Source organism: Lissotriton helveticus, chromosome 4_1, assembly GCF_964261635.1.
Source record: "Lissotriton helveticus chromosome 4_1, aLisHel1.1, whole genome shotgun sequence".
Lineage (NCBI taxonomy): Eukaryota > Metazoa > Chordata > Amphibia > Caudata > Salamandridae > Lissotriton > Lissotriton helveticus.
This window is the reverse complement of record NC_136063.1, coordinates 421,672,299-421,688,608: the sequence shown is the minus strand read 5'-3', so window position 1 is coordinate 421,688,608 and position 16,310 is coordinate 421,672,299. Positions and strand designations below refer to the sequence as shown.

General features: G+C 44.7%; 1 protein-coding gene across 7 annotated transcripts in view; it reads left to right on the top strand.

Moving 5' to 3' along the window:
- The window catches only part of VPS13B (vacuolar protein sorting 13 homolog B), a 3,181,000-nt gene that overhangs the window by 381,511 nt on the left and 2,783,179 nt on the right, over window positions 1-16,310 (top strand). For all 7 annotated transcript variants that reach the window (XM_078686964.1, XM_078686965.1, XM_078686963.1 and 4 more), the window contains exon 8: window positions 5,342-5,607. In XM_078686964.1, coding sequence (XP_078543090.1) covers window positions 5,342-5,607 — 266 coding nt within the window. The remainder of the gene's footprint in view (window positions 1-5,341; window positions 5,608-16,310) is intronic.

The window sequence follows — 16,310 nt, the reverse complement described above, 5'->3', positions numbered from 1 at the left end:
CGTCACGGAGTCCCGGTAGGGATTGGGCCTGAAAAGTACCCTGGCACAGCCTATAAATCATCGTGCTGGATTTGTCCCCCCATTGATAAATTCTACTCTGCGTAGCTAACCAAACTTGGCGGGCCTCATCCAACAGTAGGGAGGTATACGGCTGGTTATAGAGTAGCTGCCCCACTGCTTCGCCGCTTCCCTCCGACGTACAGTCTGTCTCCCGGCTGTGAACCTGACTCGCCGCCTCCGCGATGGCCAACCTGCGGGCCTTACGGTTCGCTGCGCACCACGCTATGTCTACGCCGCGAAGCACTGGCTTTAGGGCCTCCCACAGGGTCATGGCGTCAGTGTCCGGGCCATCATTTCCCCTCCAGTAATGCGCCATAGCCTCCCTCATGTGGGATTGGTAGTCATCGCGCTGCAGGTGCCACGCGGAGAGGCGCCTACGAAACGGTTGTCGCTTCGTACCTAAAAGCAGCGTCAATGAGACCGGGGAGTGATCCGACAGACCCCTCGGAAGTATTGAGGTACAACCCACTCTCCCTATCCAGGGCTGGGGGACAAAAAGGTAATCAAGGCGAGAAAATGACTTGTGGACTGCAGAACCAAATGTGTATTCCTGACTACATGCATGCTGATATCGCCAGGTGTCTACCCAACCCATTCCCTGCAAATCCATCGTTTTTTTGATCACCATACCATTCCAGTTTGCACCCAGCCATATGCAAATCAGTCTTGACCCTGTGCCCAATGGGAGTAGTCCAGCTCGAACTGTCAGGCCAGGTCCTCCCTAGACTGGAATCAAGCATCCTAGGACCGGGTTCGAGGTTTCACCCCTCATCAGCAAGGATAGCTTCATTCCAGTGGCATTGGGAGCAAACGAATGATGGATTTAACTCAGACCTCTTGACTGGGGGTGAATGTTTTGACTTGTTCTTCATTCCGTCCATCAATTGAGTGTCTTTTGCCTCTTCGCTAACAAGTCTGAGTCCTCCTGATCTATGAGAAGAGCATGAGCCTCTGAGAAGGCAAGGGGGCGAGGCAAGGAGGCCTCCATGGGTGGCCAACAGACCTCTGTGTGGAAGGCACTGGCTGTTTGAAGTACCTATTCATCTGCGGTTAGTTGGATCCAATTTTGAATTTTTTTTGCCAGCCTGCCTCGCACTGCCACCTGATGTGTGAAGTTTGCGCTTACATGAATTTGTATTGGCAAGGGCCCCATCTCTGGAGGTGCCTCTTTTGAAGCAGCCTCTTCCTGCGCGTCTGGAGGAGAAGAAGATGCCAAATTTCGACTGGTCCTAATAATATCCTCGCCTGGCATACTGACCTTGTTAGGCAGCGTTAGAGAAAGGGTTGCCGACCAATCACCTCCTACATCTCCAAGCCCCAGGGGAAACCTTAGTGGCAAACACTTTTGTTCAGCAAAGCCTGTGCTTTGTCGATTGAAGTAAATTTGGAGACAAACTTCCCCTGTTCTGTAATAAAGAAATCCCTGAAAGAAACACCCAACACCACAGGTCACACCTCTGTGGAGACTGGGTCCCCAGTTTGTGGTCGACCTTAATACGAAGAGACCTGTGTCTCTCCAGAGAGATGGCCCAGTTGGCATTTCCTAAGAATATGATGGCACACTGAGCCCCGCCAGAGAGGGTGCCAGGTGAGATTAGTGAGCCTGACTGTTTGGCCCTCTCCGCTATGCCTAGAATCTTTTTCAGGGGTCCTGCTTTATCTTGTAGTTATCCTAGCATGACATCCCGGAGCAGTCAATGCCAGTCTTAGGATCCTTGATGTATTTTGCCAGGAAGGTGGCCATTTTGTGTCAATCTGCTGAGTAAGAGAGACTTTCTTTTGTAGAGTGTTGGGAGGGGGTGGGCATTCAGCTCTAAGCCTATTGCGGATTCAAGTGGCTTGTGGAGACTTGTTGTCACGTAAGCCGCCACCTTGTCCTCTGGGACCCATTCTCACGACTTAGGGTGCAAGATATCATCTGAGTCTAACAAGTCAGCTAGCATGTGGTCTTCCTGTTTATTATGGTCAGCGATCTATGATTAAGGCTCTTATTTGGGCAGTACCACATGGAAAGTCCTGGACCCCGGTACCCCCAAACCGCATCTCTCTCAGGATGTGGCCTGATGCCTAGGGTGGTCGACCCCAGACCTGAGAAACTGGGTTGGAGTCTGGGCAAATCACTTAACCTCCCCGTGCCTAACAAAAATGAATATGTCCGTCTGTAACGTAACTGGTGCTCATGTAAAGTGGTCTGATAGCTTTGGGTCTAGTTCATCTAAGAATGGGTCTCTGGGGTGTTTTAATAAGTTTGGCTAGCTTTTTAGGTTTTGAGGACCCAGAATGTCCTGAGATGCCTTCCCTTCAAGGAAGGGGTTCAAGGTGAGCATTCGCCAATTCAATAAACTACTTCTCCAAAGGCACTAAGGCCTTCTGTACTGAGGTATCCACTGGCTCAGCAAGGTGAGTGTCCCAGGGAACACATTTCTCCTCTTCCTCCTCCACAAACAGAAGATTCCCCTCCGTACATCATAGGTCTCTTTGACCATATTAACAACCAATGGCCGGTATAGACAGTGCTAACAGCGAGACCTGTCAATCCCATAGGGTAATGTTCAAGGGAGTTGAAGGAACCAAAAGATTCTTGTGGTCTAGGCCGTGTGGGGGGGGGGGGCAACACCCTGTGCAATCCTTAGTTAAATAGTGTGGAGCCTGAACCATTCATGTACAGACCTGAGCATCAGACCCATGCGGATTGTTCTGATGATACAGACCCCATCACGCTCCAAGCTCTCCAAGCTCCTGGTCCCGGGGCCTTGTAACAGCAGTCGCTGGGTATTCCCGCAGAACTGAGGTGAGATGCGCAGACCGTTGCCTTTTCTTGTTGCAGGAGCCGCTGAATGCTGCACAGGACTCCCCAGGCAGGAAAAAGCATGCTGCAGAATGACAATGCCTCCTGGCGGTCAGAGGACTCCTGCACCTAAGCGCGGTCTCCACATACTCAATTCGGCCGTAGGGCAATAAATGAACCTGATTCTCACAGTCGCCTGAATAGGAATAAAAATTGTTAGTGATCACACCTGAAATGAGTCCATCCTGACACTTAGGGTGATAACAGCACACAATAAAAGAGTCATGAGAGAGAGAGACATGATACTTGTCTGCTGCTGGAGCAGCGGAGAAAGAGGCGGAATAGGAAAGAACAATGCCTCTTCATAAGGATTCAGGACGCTGATTCGTGGAACTGTGTTGTTCTTTTTCCCCTGTATCATGGGGAATATAGTTCCTGAAATGGCTGGAGTAAATAAACAGAGAAAATTATGAATAATACTCGACTAAGGTCCTGACGTAAAATTATACTTTTTAGTTTAATAATTATCCCGTTTTTTGTTCTGAGCGGACCTGCACTACGCCATATCAGCCCATAAATTCTCCAAGGTGGCCTACCAAAAGCTGAAATAGTCGGTTTGCGAATGACTCTTCTCATTACACTTGCAATTAAACAAAAGATTAATATTACCATACTCCATATAATAAGGTTATCCTTAAGTCTAATATACCATTTGATAGTGCGTCCATCACAAATCGCTATCAATTTTCCAATCTGATTGTTACTAAAATTAACTAATTCTTCATAGGCTTCAGATTCAGTTACTTGGCCCTGGTTGTCACTGACAACCTCCAAGTCCACAAAATAGTATGCTCGAGATTTGTGTAATTAGCTGTAGAATCATTTGGGATTCTTCCATTTTTGCTTTTCGGTAATAAAACATGCAATTCATGTACATAGTCATGGATTTCCTCTTGTATTTCCTTTGATGAATACATTGTATGTGTTCAGTAACCCAGAGTTCATCCACCATATTCATGAAGGAGCCATAAAAGTGCTTGCAAAAATATTACCATTACGTCCTAGTGATTATATCCATCTCCCCAGTGTAAGTGTCTCTCGGATATGGATCTGGTTACTGAGCCATTCAGCAACCCTCTGAAGGAAGAGAGACGTGTACTAGGAGACATTGTGGTCCAGTATGACATTCAGCCGCATTAATCTTACTGCTAACGAGTGGTCCTTTGTCTTAACCACTTGGTCAGATGTACAGAACTTCTGCCTTCTAAGTAATGTAATTATAGAGTTCACAATCCTGGTTTAATCCTTTCGCTACAGCAATCAATTTTATGAGGAATTTAGTTTTTTTCTCTGCACAAGGTCAGATTGCAATTCCTTCGCTGCATGGCTTTGCAAAGTGCCCAAAAACCGTATTCAGTTTATTTATTTTACTAAGTGATCATTGTTATAATGAACCACCATTGAATATTTAGCATCGTGTTCATAGCTGCAAAATGGTTCTTCTGTTGTTCCTTCATATTTCTTATTTCAGAGACTACTTAAATTGTATTTAGCGTACAAGTGTTCAGATACGCACATTGGCCCTGATTACGAGTTACTCATTAAATTCTGACCAATGCGGAAACCCCTGTTTACGCATGGGTCGAAATGACAAGTTTGTTTTTATATAACACATCCAATAATTATCAGATACGTTAAATAACTAAGCATTTGTTACATTTCGGCTGGTTACACCTGGTGAAATTTAAGATGGGGAAAGCATACAGTATTTACCGTAGTATGTGGATTTTGGTGCGTTAAATGCTAAAATCTGCACGTTATTCCCCAGAAGCTTGTAATAGGAGCTACTTATCGCACCCGATAAATAACAGACCCTGTGTTATCGTTATTTACCTGTTGCAATAAATAGCACCTATACTTGTAAAAAGACCCAATGTGTTTTATTTTAGTTGATAGTTTACTTGACCTTGTATGTTCAGCCTTCCTGTGCATGAACATTTTAACTTTTTCTTCTTTATTTGTCAAATAACATGGATCCATAGGGCTCCACACCGATTCATTCATATAAAGTAACAAAGTAACATGTGCCTTTCTTCCACTTGAAATGTGTCAGAGAATGGAGTGAAAGAAGAAAGATTGCATTCAGCCAAATGTTAACTTTCAGCTGTTAAAATTGAAAACAATTAGAGACGTTACATTGAAGAAAAAAAATGAGTGGATTATTCTTGAATTTTGTTTTGTTGGCTATTAAAGGCTCATGTTGGTTGGAACACCCCCTCAAAATGTCTAATATTGTATTTGCAATAGGAAACCTGCTCTGTTTAGAGGTTAGAATATTTGACTGAGGTCAAATTATTAGTTGTACTCCGCTGTCAGGCTGTCCTAAATTGGCTGCCCCCTTCTTTCTGATGTTTTGTTTGGTTATGTAGAGCATATTATTTTTTGTTCAGACTTCTTTTTAAGCCATAGAATAACATTGACATTTCTATCTAGGTGGTGAAGATGAATCTGGTCCACAGATGCAATATCCTAATCCATATAAACCTCAAGATGTCTACTTGCAGCAAGATGATGATCAACAGGGATGGGTGTCGTGGGCCTGGTCCTTTGTTCCTGCTATTGTTAGCTACGAAAATGAAGGAGAAGAAGGTTACACAGGATTTGATGATGGATCAACGCCACATCTGAAGTCTCAGGTTTTCAAAGATCCAATTGTTTCTGTGGGATTCTATTGCACAAAGGCAACAGTCACTTTCAAGGTATGTCTTATTTCGCAGCATGGAACCTGCATGTCTATGTTCCTCAATATGTAACTTTTTTCTAATTTCTGAACAAAGGTAGGCAGTTCCATTTCTTTCCAAATTTTGTAAACAACGACTATTACATGAAGTCCACAGGACCGTTTCACAAACTCACGAGGCATTCACATTGTGTATCAGTACATTCAAGAACAATTCTTAAAGTTTACTTCCTAATCTTTAACAGATACAGTTTTAAACATTATTTAAAGTTCAACAAACATAAACTATAGCAAGCATTGCTTTATTAATAGTATACAGGCAAGTGAGATGAGACCCAAACAGACAATTTTCCCGGTTAGCTTGTTACAGACTTTCGAGAATATAAATTCCTTGCGACTCGCAAGGTGACCTTACTGTTTGGAAGGGGTCAAAGCACAGAAAAGTATTTATTATTGCCAATTAGTGAATCATCTGCAACACTAAGTAAGAATTTGTTTAAATAAAACCATTAGTTTCTTTGCATGCCAGAGTTCAAACACTCTCCTCCATATCATAAACAATATTGTGAAGTATGAAACGAGGCATACAGTTAAATTCATCTTAATGACTTGTTCTTGTGATCATGGCAGTATTGAATCTCTCAAATCTTATCTTAAGGTATCCTTCAATAAACCATATTCTCATGTTAAAAATGTCTGCAATAGCCTTCTCCAGTAGCGCAGAGATTACCATTGTAACACAATTCCAGACCTTTGCGTTTACTGAATTGTGCTACACAAGGCAAGCAAGTCTAACCAACTGAGATTCATTGGAGGCAACTAGTGTGCAAACCTCTGATCATATAGATCCCATGTAAGAGTTAATTTAACTTGTGTAATGAAGGTCTAGGACCCCAGGTATCGCATCAACCTTTATCATCAAAATCACCAACCTTATCACTGCACGTTCAGTGAATTACTCGACTAACTTCGTCAGTGACCTCAATCTCAAAAATGATGATTCTTCCAAGACCATGAAGAAAACAACCTTCTGAACTTTGCTGTCTTCAGACAACTCATTTTGCCATAATCACTGCCATCTTAGGTGGTGGTGTCCTGCTCCAGCCCCCATGTGCGACCCCCCTCAACACCTATTTAGATGCAGTTACTGCATGGTAGGGCCATTTTGTTCTTCTTTGCATCTTAACTCTGTTCCAATCACTGTTACTCGCCAATTGGCAATTGAGTATTTTAATCAATCATCAACCTTACCAGTCTTCATATTTTCTTTTTGGTACTCATTTATCTCTCATACAGTTTCCAGCAAGTCTATTACTCTTTACCTCTGTGCTATTTCTCCCTCTCAGACTTCTCACATATACTGCTGGTTGTTTGGGGGTTTATTTCACCTGAACAGTGCAATATTTATTCTCTTACTCCCTAATCTCCACCATCTTCTTGTCGGCTAAACACTCCAGCCTCCATATGCAACTGCCGAATTAGATGTTATTACTCTGTATTTGCATGCCGCGGACATGCCAAAGACAAGTCCGTCTGCACATGTCCGTATCCGGATGCTGCTAAACATGCTGCACAAACATAGATTAATCTGGTTCCCCTTATAGCCTTTGCTGAGGGTAGGCCTATGAATGTCACCATACTTTACATGGCAAAAGATCTGCTGCCACTTTCTTCACCACATTACACATTACAGAACAGTGCTATTAATCTTCTCAGGTCAGAACATCTGTACCAGAGCAATCCAATATGTAAAATATCTTCTACTGGCTCCTCTCAACTGCTGTAAAATCTAATTCCATTATAGAAACCTGTAAAATTCAGGAACAAGGGTCCAGACATTAATAGAAGGTGGAGTGACTTTTCTTGTATTATGGATACATCTTCCCACAGATTCCTCACCCTATACATCTTTTCAGGTGCCTGACTGTACACATTTCTCCAGCAATAGATATCCAGCACCACCAGGTAGTGTAATGTGCTTTCAACCACGTCTCTTCCCGCTGTTTGTGATGACATAGAGTATATTAGGCTCCATCCAGCGCACAGGCAACAATCCGCTCTCGTTTTTCTGCATCTCATTGACATGGGTCCAAAGCTGTCTTGATGCCTTACCATTTAAAGTTCTTGACATTTTGACTGCAACCAGGTCATTTATCATCTTATGAAACTTTAGGGTTTAAAGTCTTTCAGTGATACAGCAAGAAAATAGCCTTGTCTGACTGACATGACATCTGCACGTGTTATTTAGGCTTGGAACATGATGCCGCTTGCTGTGGCTCTGGTGCTTTGATACACTAGAAAATAGTCAAGGAGCATAAGGGCAGGTTATTTTTAATCAAGTCCAGCAAGGATATGCTAAAGCTCTCTCCTTCCCTTTCATGTAAGTCTTCTGACCAGGAAAGATCTGCAAAAATATCTTTTCACAAAAAAAGACATATGAAAGAGAAATCTTCCTTTAGGAAACTGTCCCGCAATTGGGACCAGTCAGAGTTTTACCTCCATTCCCGGATACCGGACTCTTCCTTATCCTGACCTAAAAAAAGATGTGGATGGAGTTCTGGCTCCATCCGCTGACCATGTATAGATTGAGTACAAGCTGAACTACCCTAGAGTTCTTTGATCCTATGAGGTGAAGTTATTGCCACCAGCAATGCTGTCTTAAAACTGAGGTGTCAAACTGAGCATCTGGGCATAGGCTCAAATGGCGATGCCACCAAGAAGGTCAACACAAGATTCAGTTTGTTCACCCTTAACATCTATCTACCCCAATGAGTTGATCTTCCATACCTGCCCATCCATTCTATCCAAGATATTGCTACCTTTCACATAGGCCAGTCAGTTACTCTTCCATCTTTCTCATGCCACTAAGGAGTAGGAACGGCTACATAGACAGGACCTCAGATGTGCCGTGTCCTATTACGTCGATCTGACTCAACACCCAGAGTGGATAATTAGCCCTTTTTTGGCTTCACTGTAGCGAAACAGATCACAGTAGATACCAAGTTCACCATTTCTTGTATGGTGATCCTCCTTATCGAAGTCTGCTGTGCCTTAGCCAGGAAAGACCATCCAGAGGACATTAATGGGCAATCCTAAGGGCTGTTGCTGCTTCCTTGGTACTCTTCATAGGCGTTCTGATGACTGACATCTGCTGAACAGTCCTTGAATACTTTTGCCGAACAATACTGTTTCACAGCCTAGTAACGCCGTGATGGGTACCTTCCATGGGCTTTGAAACAAGACTCGCTTGGTTAATCGTCACTATCCAGTCCTGGCTTCTCAATGGTATTTTTGCTTTGAGCTCATTCATAGGGTGAAGCATCTGTGGTAAGATATATCGATCAAAAGAAAACTGTACTTACCTTTGGTGATGATATTTCTGGTTGTTTCATAAACGTTCCACAGTATTTTCACCACCCGCTCTCCTTCCCGGTGAGTTAGTGCAGTCATTAATAAGATCACAGAGTATTAAAACATCTTGTATGCTGCATTGTTTGCTGTTGTTGATGCTTCATTGATTCCTCTCAGCATGACTTGATGGATCGCAGATAAACAATACCAAGACAAAGTGACAGCGCACTGGTTTGCACCTAATCCACTCTGATTTTGGTATCTCCAGCTGGTGGAGTTGTGCCTAAAGCTTCATAGTGCCTCCTGGCGGTTTTGAAGAGCTACTGCAGGGGAATCATTTTCCAGACCATTCTGACACCTTGAAAGAATATTCATAAACTGAGGAAAATGTGGGAAGATTAATTATCCATCAGAATATTGTTACCGAAGGAAACTTTCTTTTGTTGCAAGAGGTCCACCAGCTTGCAAAACTAGCAGCACATTTTGTATAGGAGAACAGTCCAGAAACGTGCTTGTGTAAAGGAAAATTACAGAAAAAGCTCCTGTATTTTTTTGCCTTTGAACAAGGGGTTGTTGGTCGGACAGAGAAGCATTAAATAATAAAGAAAGAGGCTGCAATTTTTTCAACAAATATGCCTTTACCACGCATGCCTTTACCATAAAATTCTTTGTAAAAGCATGTATGATAATAGCACATGCATTGTAAAGGTTTCCCTGACCCCTACCTTAAACCCTAAACCTTCTACAAAAAAATACCCTTGCCTGGAACCAAACCCTAAAATCCTACCCCAATGCGGCCCCTAGCGTTTTCCCTATCCTAAACCCTACCCCTGAGCGAACTCCCAGCCCTATCCCTACACTAAACCACTACCCCTGTACAACCTCCCCAGCCCCCCCTAAAATTAGTAGACCCAGGCCCAAACCCCCCTACCTTACTTCTTGCCATTTGTGCAGGCAGCTTGTCTGAGAGGGCGGTGCGCGTCATTGTGAGGAAGCAGAAGAGTCTCTCCATTTTCTCTAATGACGTGGATCACCTACTAACACGGCTGTCTCCACGCATATTCATTTTTTTTTACTACACATTTGCATTTACCAGGCGCATAACACCCATTGGACTCAAAGGGCTTCACCCCCCCCTCTGTCGTGTGTGGCAGCCCGGGATGAGACAGCTTCCCTGGCACACACAGCCGCACCCGAGTACTTCACAGGTCTTTAAAAGACCATTTGCATGTTAATGTGGCTTTGCTGTTGTTTCACCCCTTCTAAGAGCCCCTGCAGCTCCACTCTGCATGTTGCTTAACCATTCAGCCCCCCTCCCCCCGAAATTGTTTTTAAGCCCCCATTCCCTCCCCCCCCCCCCCCGAAATTTGTCTCTAGTTGCGGCTCTGGCATTTACTATACGTACCTTTACACGAAATCCGTTGTAAAGGCATGTGTGGTAAAAGCATATGCGTGGTAAAGTCTGCGCATTGTAATGACACTTGGATTGTAACGCTTGTGTTGTAATGGCATGCGTGGAAACAACCGTGTTGTAATGGTTGTTTCCCATTATCGACATTACGCAACTCCACTGCTGTGACATTTTCTGTCTAAATTTAGATGTACCAAACGTTCCACGTAACAACCATCTAATAGGTAATTTGCAGGTTGCAAAAAAGAGAATTAAAGCTTAAACAGATCAAAAGTTGTGTCATGTATAGTGCAACTTAGCTCTTTGCAAAAGTTAACAGGCCACATCTATTCGCATTATTTACTGCATCATTCTTCATATTTTGGACTTCCATTGCTGTGTAATTACAGTGTTGCAGCTTATTGGCTCACATTTACATATAACTCTGTATAGTACCAGTCCACCTCCACACTCAGCCTCCCTCCTATGGCCTTATGACCCTGTAGTGTACTTCACTTCCTTTTGACTATATGGTTGCATAAACAGGTAGCTGGTAGATGCAGAGATGCACACATACATGCATCTTGTTATGTGTGGCTGCTCTACTTTCTTCTGCACAACGTGAGGTAGATATGTGATCTTCATTGCCTGTAAAAGTGTTTTATTAGTGAACATATACTTGTGCCACACTTTGATTTGCATATCCCAAATACATTATTTGCAGATGTTTCTCAATCTCACCCTCCTATGGCGGGCAGTATAAGCAGGCCAGAGGCTTTTTCTGTTTTAAGGTTTTGCTGCCCCTTCAACGCATAGAGCTGAACAAATGCAGGCACGTCTTAGCTTACTTGGTCATGCTGTGTGTACTTGCTTTCTCCCCTAGCTGGAGTCACTTTCAAGGAAGCAGTGCAGGTGCCATTTTAGAGGGAAGAAACAGTGATTGATTATCTCTTGATTTTTAGAATATGTGGCGCATGAATGTCTGTCTCAAATTGCTCCTTGGGGGGGGGGGGGGGGATGATGATGATGATTCTCAAGACTCCTCCTCTCCACATCCTATGATTTTTGTGTTTTTTTAAAGGTCAAATAATGCATTTTGCAGTATAATTTTTACATAAATATGTTTACTAGCCATTGGTTCTGGACGCACACCTATGAAATATCCTTTATTTTGAGCTATTTCATGTGTGACAAACTCCTTAGAATTCCAGGGTGTAAAACAGGGGCGGCTCCTCCGTTTGAGCGTAGGAGCGTTGCCCCACTTAAAACCCACCCCAAAGCCCTAGAGATGAAAAATGTAAATGGTAATTAATTAGTATTTTATTTTTTATTCCCCGTCCCGAGCTGTGCATCAGGACTGGGGCAGGCCACTGCTAAGTGACAGCCAGGGCCGGACTGAGAACCAAATCCGGCCCTGGCAAAGTGCTCGGCCCGCACCGTGGGGGTGCGACCGAGCTCTTTGCCGGGGCCGGTTTTCGGCCGATTTTGTTACAGGGCCGATTTTGCAGCTATGCTGCAAAAACGGACCTGTAACAAAAACGGCCCCCAGGGCCCAAAACCGGTCGCCACCCTTGCGGCGCACCGGAAGATTGCCCGGTGCCCGCAACGGCCAGTCCGGGCCTGGTGACAGCAGCTGGGAGGAGGGTGGGCTGGTATTGCACTGTTTAAAGGGCGCATGTCTCTTTGGTCGACCTTCTCGTGGCGACCAACCACACATGCGCACTTTAAACATCTCTAACCCAACTGTTTTAAGACTGCTGGGTCGGAGCAAGCCAAAGCCTCCAGAATATAGGTTGATCAATGCTGAATGCCAAATTGGCCGAATATGAAGGCTGTGTATATTGCTAGCATCTCACGTCTCTTTCTTCCACCACTCTACCCCTCCTTTACTCCTGCATGCTCCTTTTCTTCTCTGCCTTCTCCTTTTGTTGCTGGTTTCCTGTCTTTCTTTTCCAACTTCTTTCTCTCTTGCTTATTGTCAAACCGATAATCAGACATAAGCCCTGTTCCCATAGGAGTGACAATGCGCACTACCTGCACCCACTGTTTCTGATTTCCAAAGCAGCCCTGCTTTTTTGAGTGTAGAATGTGCGAGCGTTGTGTGTCGTTATTAACAACTAATCCCTTAGTCAAAACTACCTCTATATTCTTAACCATATTACTCCTTTTCTTCATTTAAGGCAAGTGGGGTGCTAGTGTTCTTCTCTTTCTCGCTCTGTCATAGTTAATGTTCTAAGGGTGGCGTTTCAGACCCCAAAACAAAGACTTTGACTATCAGTTTACTTACAGGTGGGTTTGTACCTGTATGCCCACATGGTTTGGCTGCCCTTGGGGCAGCATGCTGTGGATTTAATAGATAATCTCTGCACGAAGCTGCTGCAACTGGAGGGCATCAAGTGGTGACTAAAGGATTCTATGATGCCCGGGGCCACACTTCTTTAATACCAGTAAAATGCGTAAATAAAAAGGAATTATGAGACATTGGAACAATGTTCACTGTGAACGTAAATTTATCTCTGTCAAACCCAACACAGACCCAGAGGGAGAGGAGGGGGACTAGCCCTAATCTACAGGGAACAACTTATCTGTAGAACCTCCAACGCGCACATTGAAGACTGTGAAAGCTCTCAATTCTCCATCCTAACCTCCCCGGCTCACACCCTGTCGGGACTATTGATCTATCGCCCCCCAGGTGCTCCTGGGAAATTCCTCAATGCTGTCACCGAATCGGTCTCACAACTAGCTTCCTCGGCTCCTAACTTCCTTATCGTAGGTGACTTAAATCTACACTTCATGGACCCTACTGATCGAAATGCCTCCGATTTTCTCCAGGACCTGTCATCATTTAATATACGACTGGTCAATAAAGAGCCCACACATGATAAAGGACATCTATTGGACCCCATCCTTACCAATGTTGCTAACATCACCACCAGCCCACCTTTGACCTTACCGTGGACCGACCATTTCCTAGTCCCTATCTCCTGGGATGTCCCCTCTATGACCCCTCAAACTAGGAAAATCCAGGTCACCGATAGACGATGGCACAAACTTGTACCCTCTGAATGGGCCACCACTCTCTCAAACTCTACCCCTGAATTCTCTACTGAGCCCGGCACGGCCGACAAACAGTTTAATTCCTGGATTACCGCCTCGCTGGATAAACTAATCCCAAAAACAGCTACTCTTAAACACACCAAAAGAGTGTCCTCGGCCCCGTGGTATACTCCAGAGCTCAAAGCCCTGCGCCAGGACTGCAAAAGATCGGAACGCTCCTGGCGGAAAGATAAGTCGAAAGTAAATAAAGAGGTTTATTCTACCTCCCTTTCTACTTACAAAACATCCATCCGTAAGACTAAAACCACGTTCTTCCAGGAAAGAATAGAAAAAGCAGTCTGCTCGAGTAAAGAATCCTACGTCATTCTAAAAGAACTTCTGAGAACACCAGACCTAGGACCGGTAAACCCCTCAGACCCTAAGGCTGACCAGGAAAAGTGCCATCAGCTGGCGAATTTCTTTCAAGAAAAGATACAAAAAATTCTTGACTCAATCCCCCCGGCCAGCCCGTGCGAAGAAAATGACTCCCCGGACACTCAGACAGCCATCTGTCTCCCCTCTTGGGGTCAAGTCACTACTGAAGAAGTGGGAAATAATCTAAATTCTATCAAAAGTGGATCTCCTAGGGACCCTGCCCCGCTTCGGACCCTCAAGGAAGTAACCTCCATTATTGTTCCCCCTCTAACCCACCTGATCAATGCCTCATTCCAACAGGGAGTCGTGCCCCCGAGCTGGAAGGCGGCAGTTGTGAAAGCACTGCTCAAGAAACCTTCCCTTGATCCCGAGAACCTGGTCAACTTTAGGCCAATTTCTCTCCTCCCGGGGATCAGCAAGATCGCGGAAAAACTGGCCAACAAGAAACTGTCACAGTTCCTGGAGGACAATAACAAACTAAAAAGCTCACAAACAGGTTTTCGTCCAGGGCAGGGCACAGACATCGCCCTCCTGGCAGCGGTAGAGGAGGCCAGAGCACTTTTAGACGAAGGAGGATCAGTGGCAGTGATCCTCCTCGACTTAAGTGCGGCCTTCGATACCGTCAATCACCAACTTCTCATAAAACGACTCAAGAGAGTCGGTGTTGAAGGCTCGGCCCTATCATGGCTTTCGTCCTTCTTGGACCAGCGTACTTTTCAGATCTGGGAAAACAACACCCGCTCATCCGAAACCCCCCTCCAATGTGGTGTGCCTCAGGGCTCCTCCCTGAGCCCTACATTATTCAACATCTATATGTCCCCATTGGAGGAGGTTATCACTCCATTCGGAGTGAGCGTCGTAAGCTATGCTGACGACACACAATTAGTTGTGTCTTTATCCCATCCCAGCCAACCACCAGCAGACTTATTCAACTGCCTTACGCAGGTCCAACTTTGGATGAATAGATCAGCCTTAAAATTGAACGGAGCAAAGACGGACGTTCTCCTCCTCGGCCAGAAAGGAATCACCCTTTCCCCGAACATCTGGCCAGGCTGTCTGGGTCCCCCCCCTGACCCAAAACAAGAAGTAAAAAGCCTTGGCGTGTGGCTCGACACAGCCCTTTCGTTCTCCGCGCAAGCAAAGAAAGTCGCCGAGACGTGCTTCGGGCTTTTGAAATCATTGAGGAACATCCTGCCCCTCTTGCCCCACAAATCGCAAAAGCTGCTAATTCAAGGTCTTATAATCTCTAGGCTTGATTATAGCAATGTGCTCTACCTGGGCGCCCCGGAAGCAACAATGAACAAGCTTCAGAGAATTCAGAACGTCGCTGCCCGGATCCTCACCAAGACTCCGGCCAGAGCCTCGGCCAAACCTGCACTAAAACTCCTCCATTGGCTCCCTATTAGAGAGAGAGTCAAATTTAAGGCCCTGTGCCTAGCCCACAAATTGTTACAAAGTCAAGGCCCCCCTATTCTCAGGAAATTCATCAAACCGTACAAATCTGTCAGATCCCTCCGCTCGGACAAGGAGAACCTTATCATCACCCCCAGATTTAAGAAGGCACGCTCGGGCGGAAGACGTTTCGCAGTTCATACTGCACGCCTTTGGAACGCTCTCCCCCGGGACCTGAGAAATGAACCACACTATCTACGCTTTAGGAGGCTGTTGAAAACTCACCTTTTTCCCCAATAAAGTTTTGCCCGTCTGGAACCCTGAATTCCCTTCCCCCTCCCCTTCTTTTATTCCCCCCCCCCCTGGCCCACCGACCTGTAAGGATAGGGTTCTCAGCGCTGGGATACCCCCGGGTGACTACGCGCTCTACAAAATTTTTTTATAATAATAATAATAATTTGGCATAGATCTATGTTATCTATTAACCCCACACAAGATTAGTTGAAGAGCTCTTAAATATGCAGACATGTATGCTGTTGCTCGTGATTGGCATTTATTCAAATCAACTAAAACTTTATCCCAAGAACACTTGAGAGCCATTCCTATTTATTTTGAGGAGTATGTATTGATTGAATAAGAACCAACATATTTACAGTCTGCAGACCCATTAAATATTGCATGCGCTCGGGACATTACCACCTTACATTCAAGTTTACACCATGTCATCCATTCTGAGATTAGAGGGACTTGCACATTAGTATTCCCTCACCACTAAGTACACATACCAATGGCACGGTACTTTCAGGGTGCAGGATTACTGCTCCATTGCTCGTCTTCCACTCTTAAATGGGAAATAACTAATGGAATTGCTGTTTCTGCCATGCTTCCCGCAGGTTTCCCATGCCTGGTTTCACCTGCACATTTCGCCTTCTTTTTCCCGCCTGTCTTGTAGCTAATAATTTCGCTTGTAACTTCTCAGTCACAAATTACTGTGTTCTTTGAATGAGGGTAGGTAGTATCCTTTGGGGAAGAAATAAAACATCCTAAAATATTTTTTCACTTTACCTTTGAAAATACTCCAGGCCGTGCAATTTTTGGAAACGTAAGAGCCTGTAATT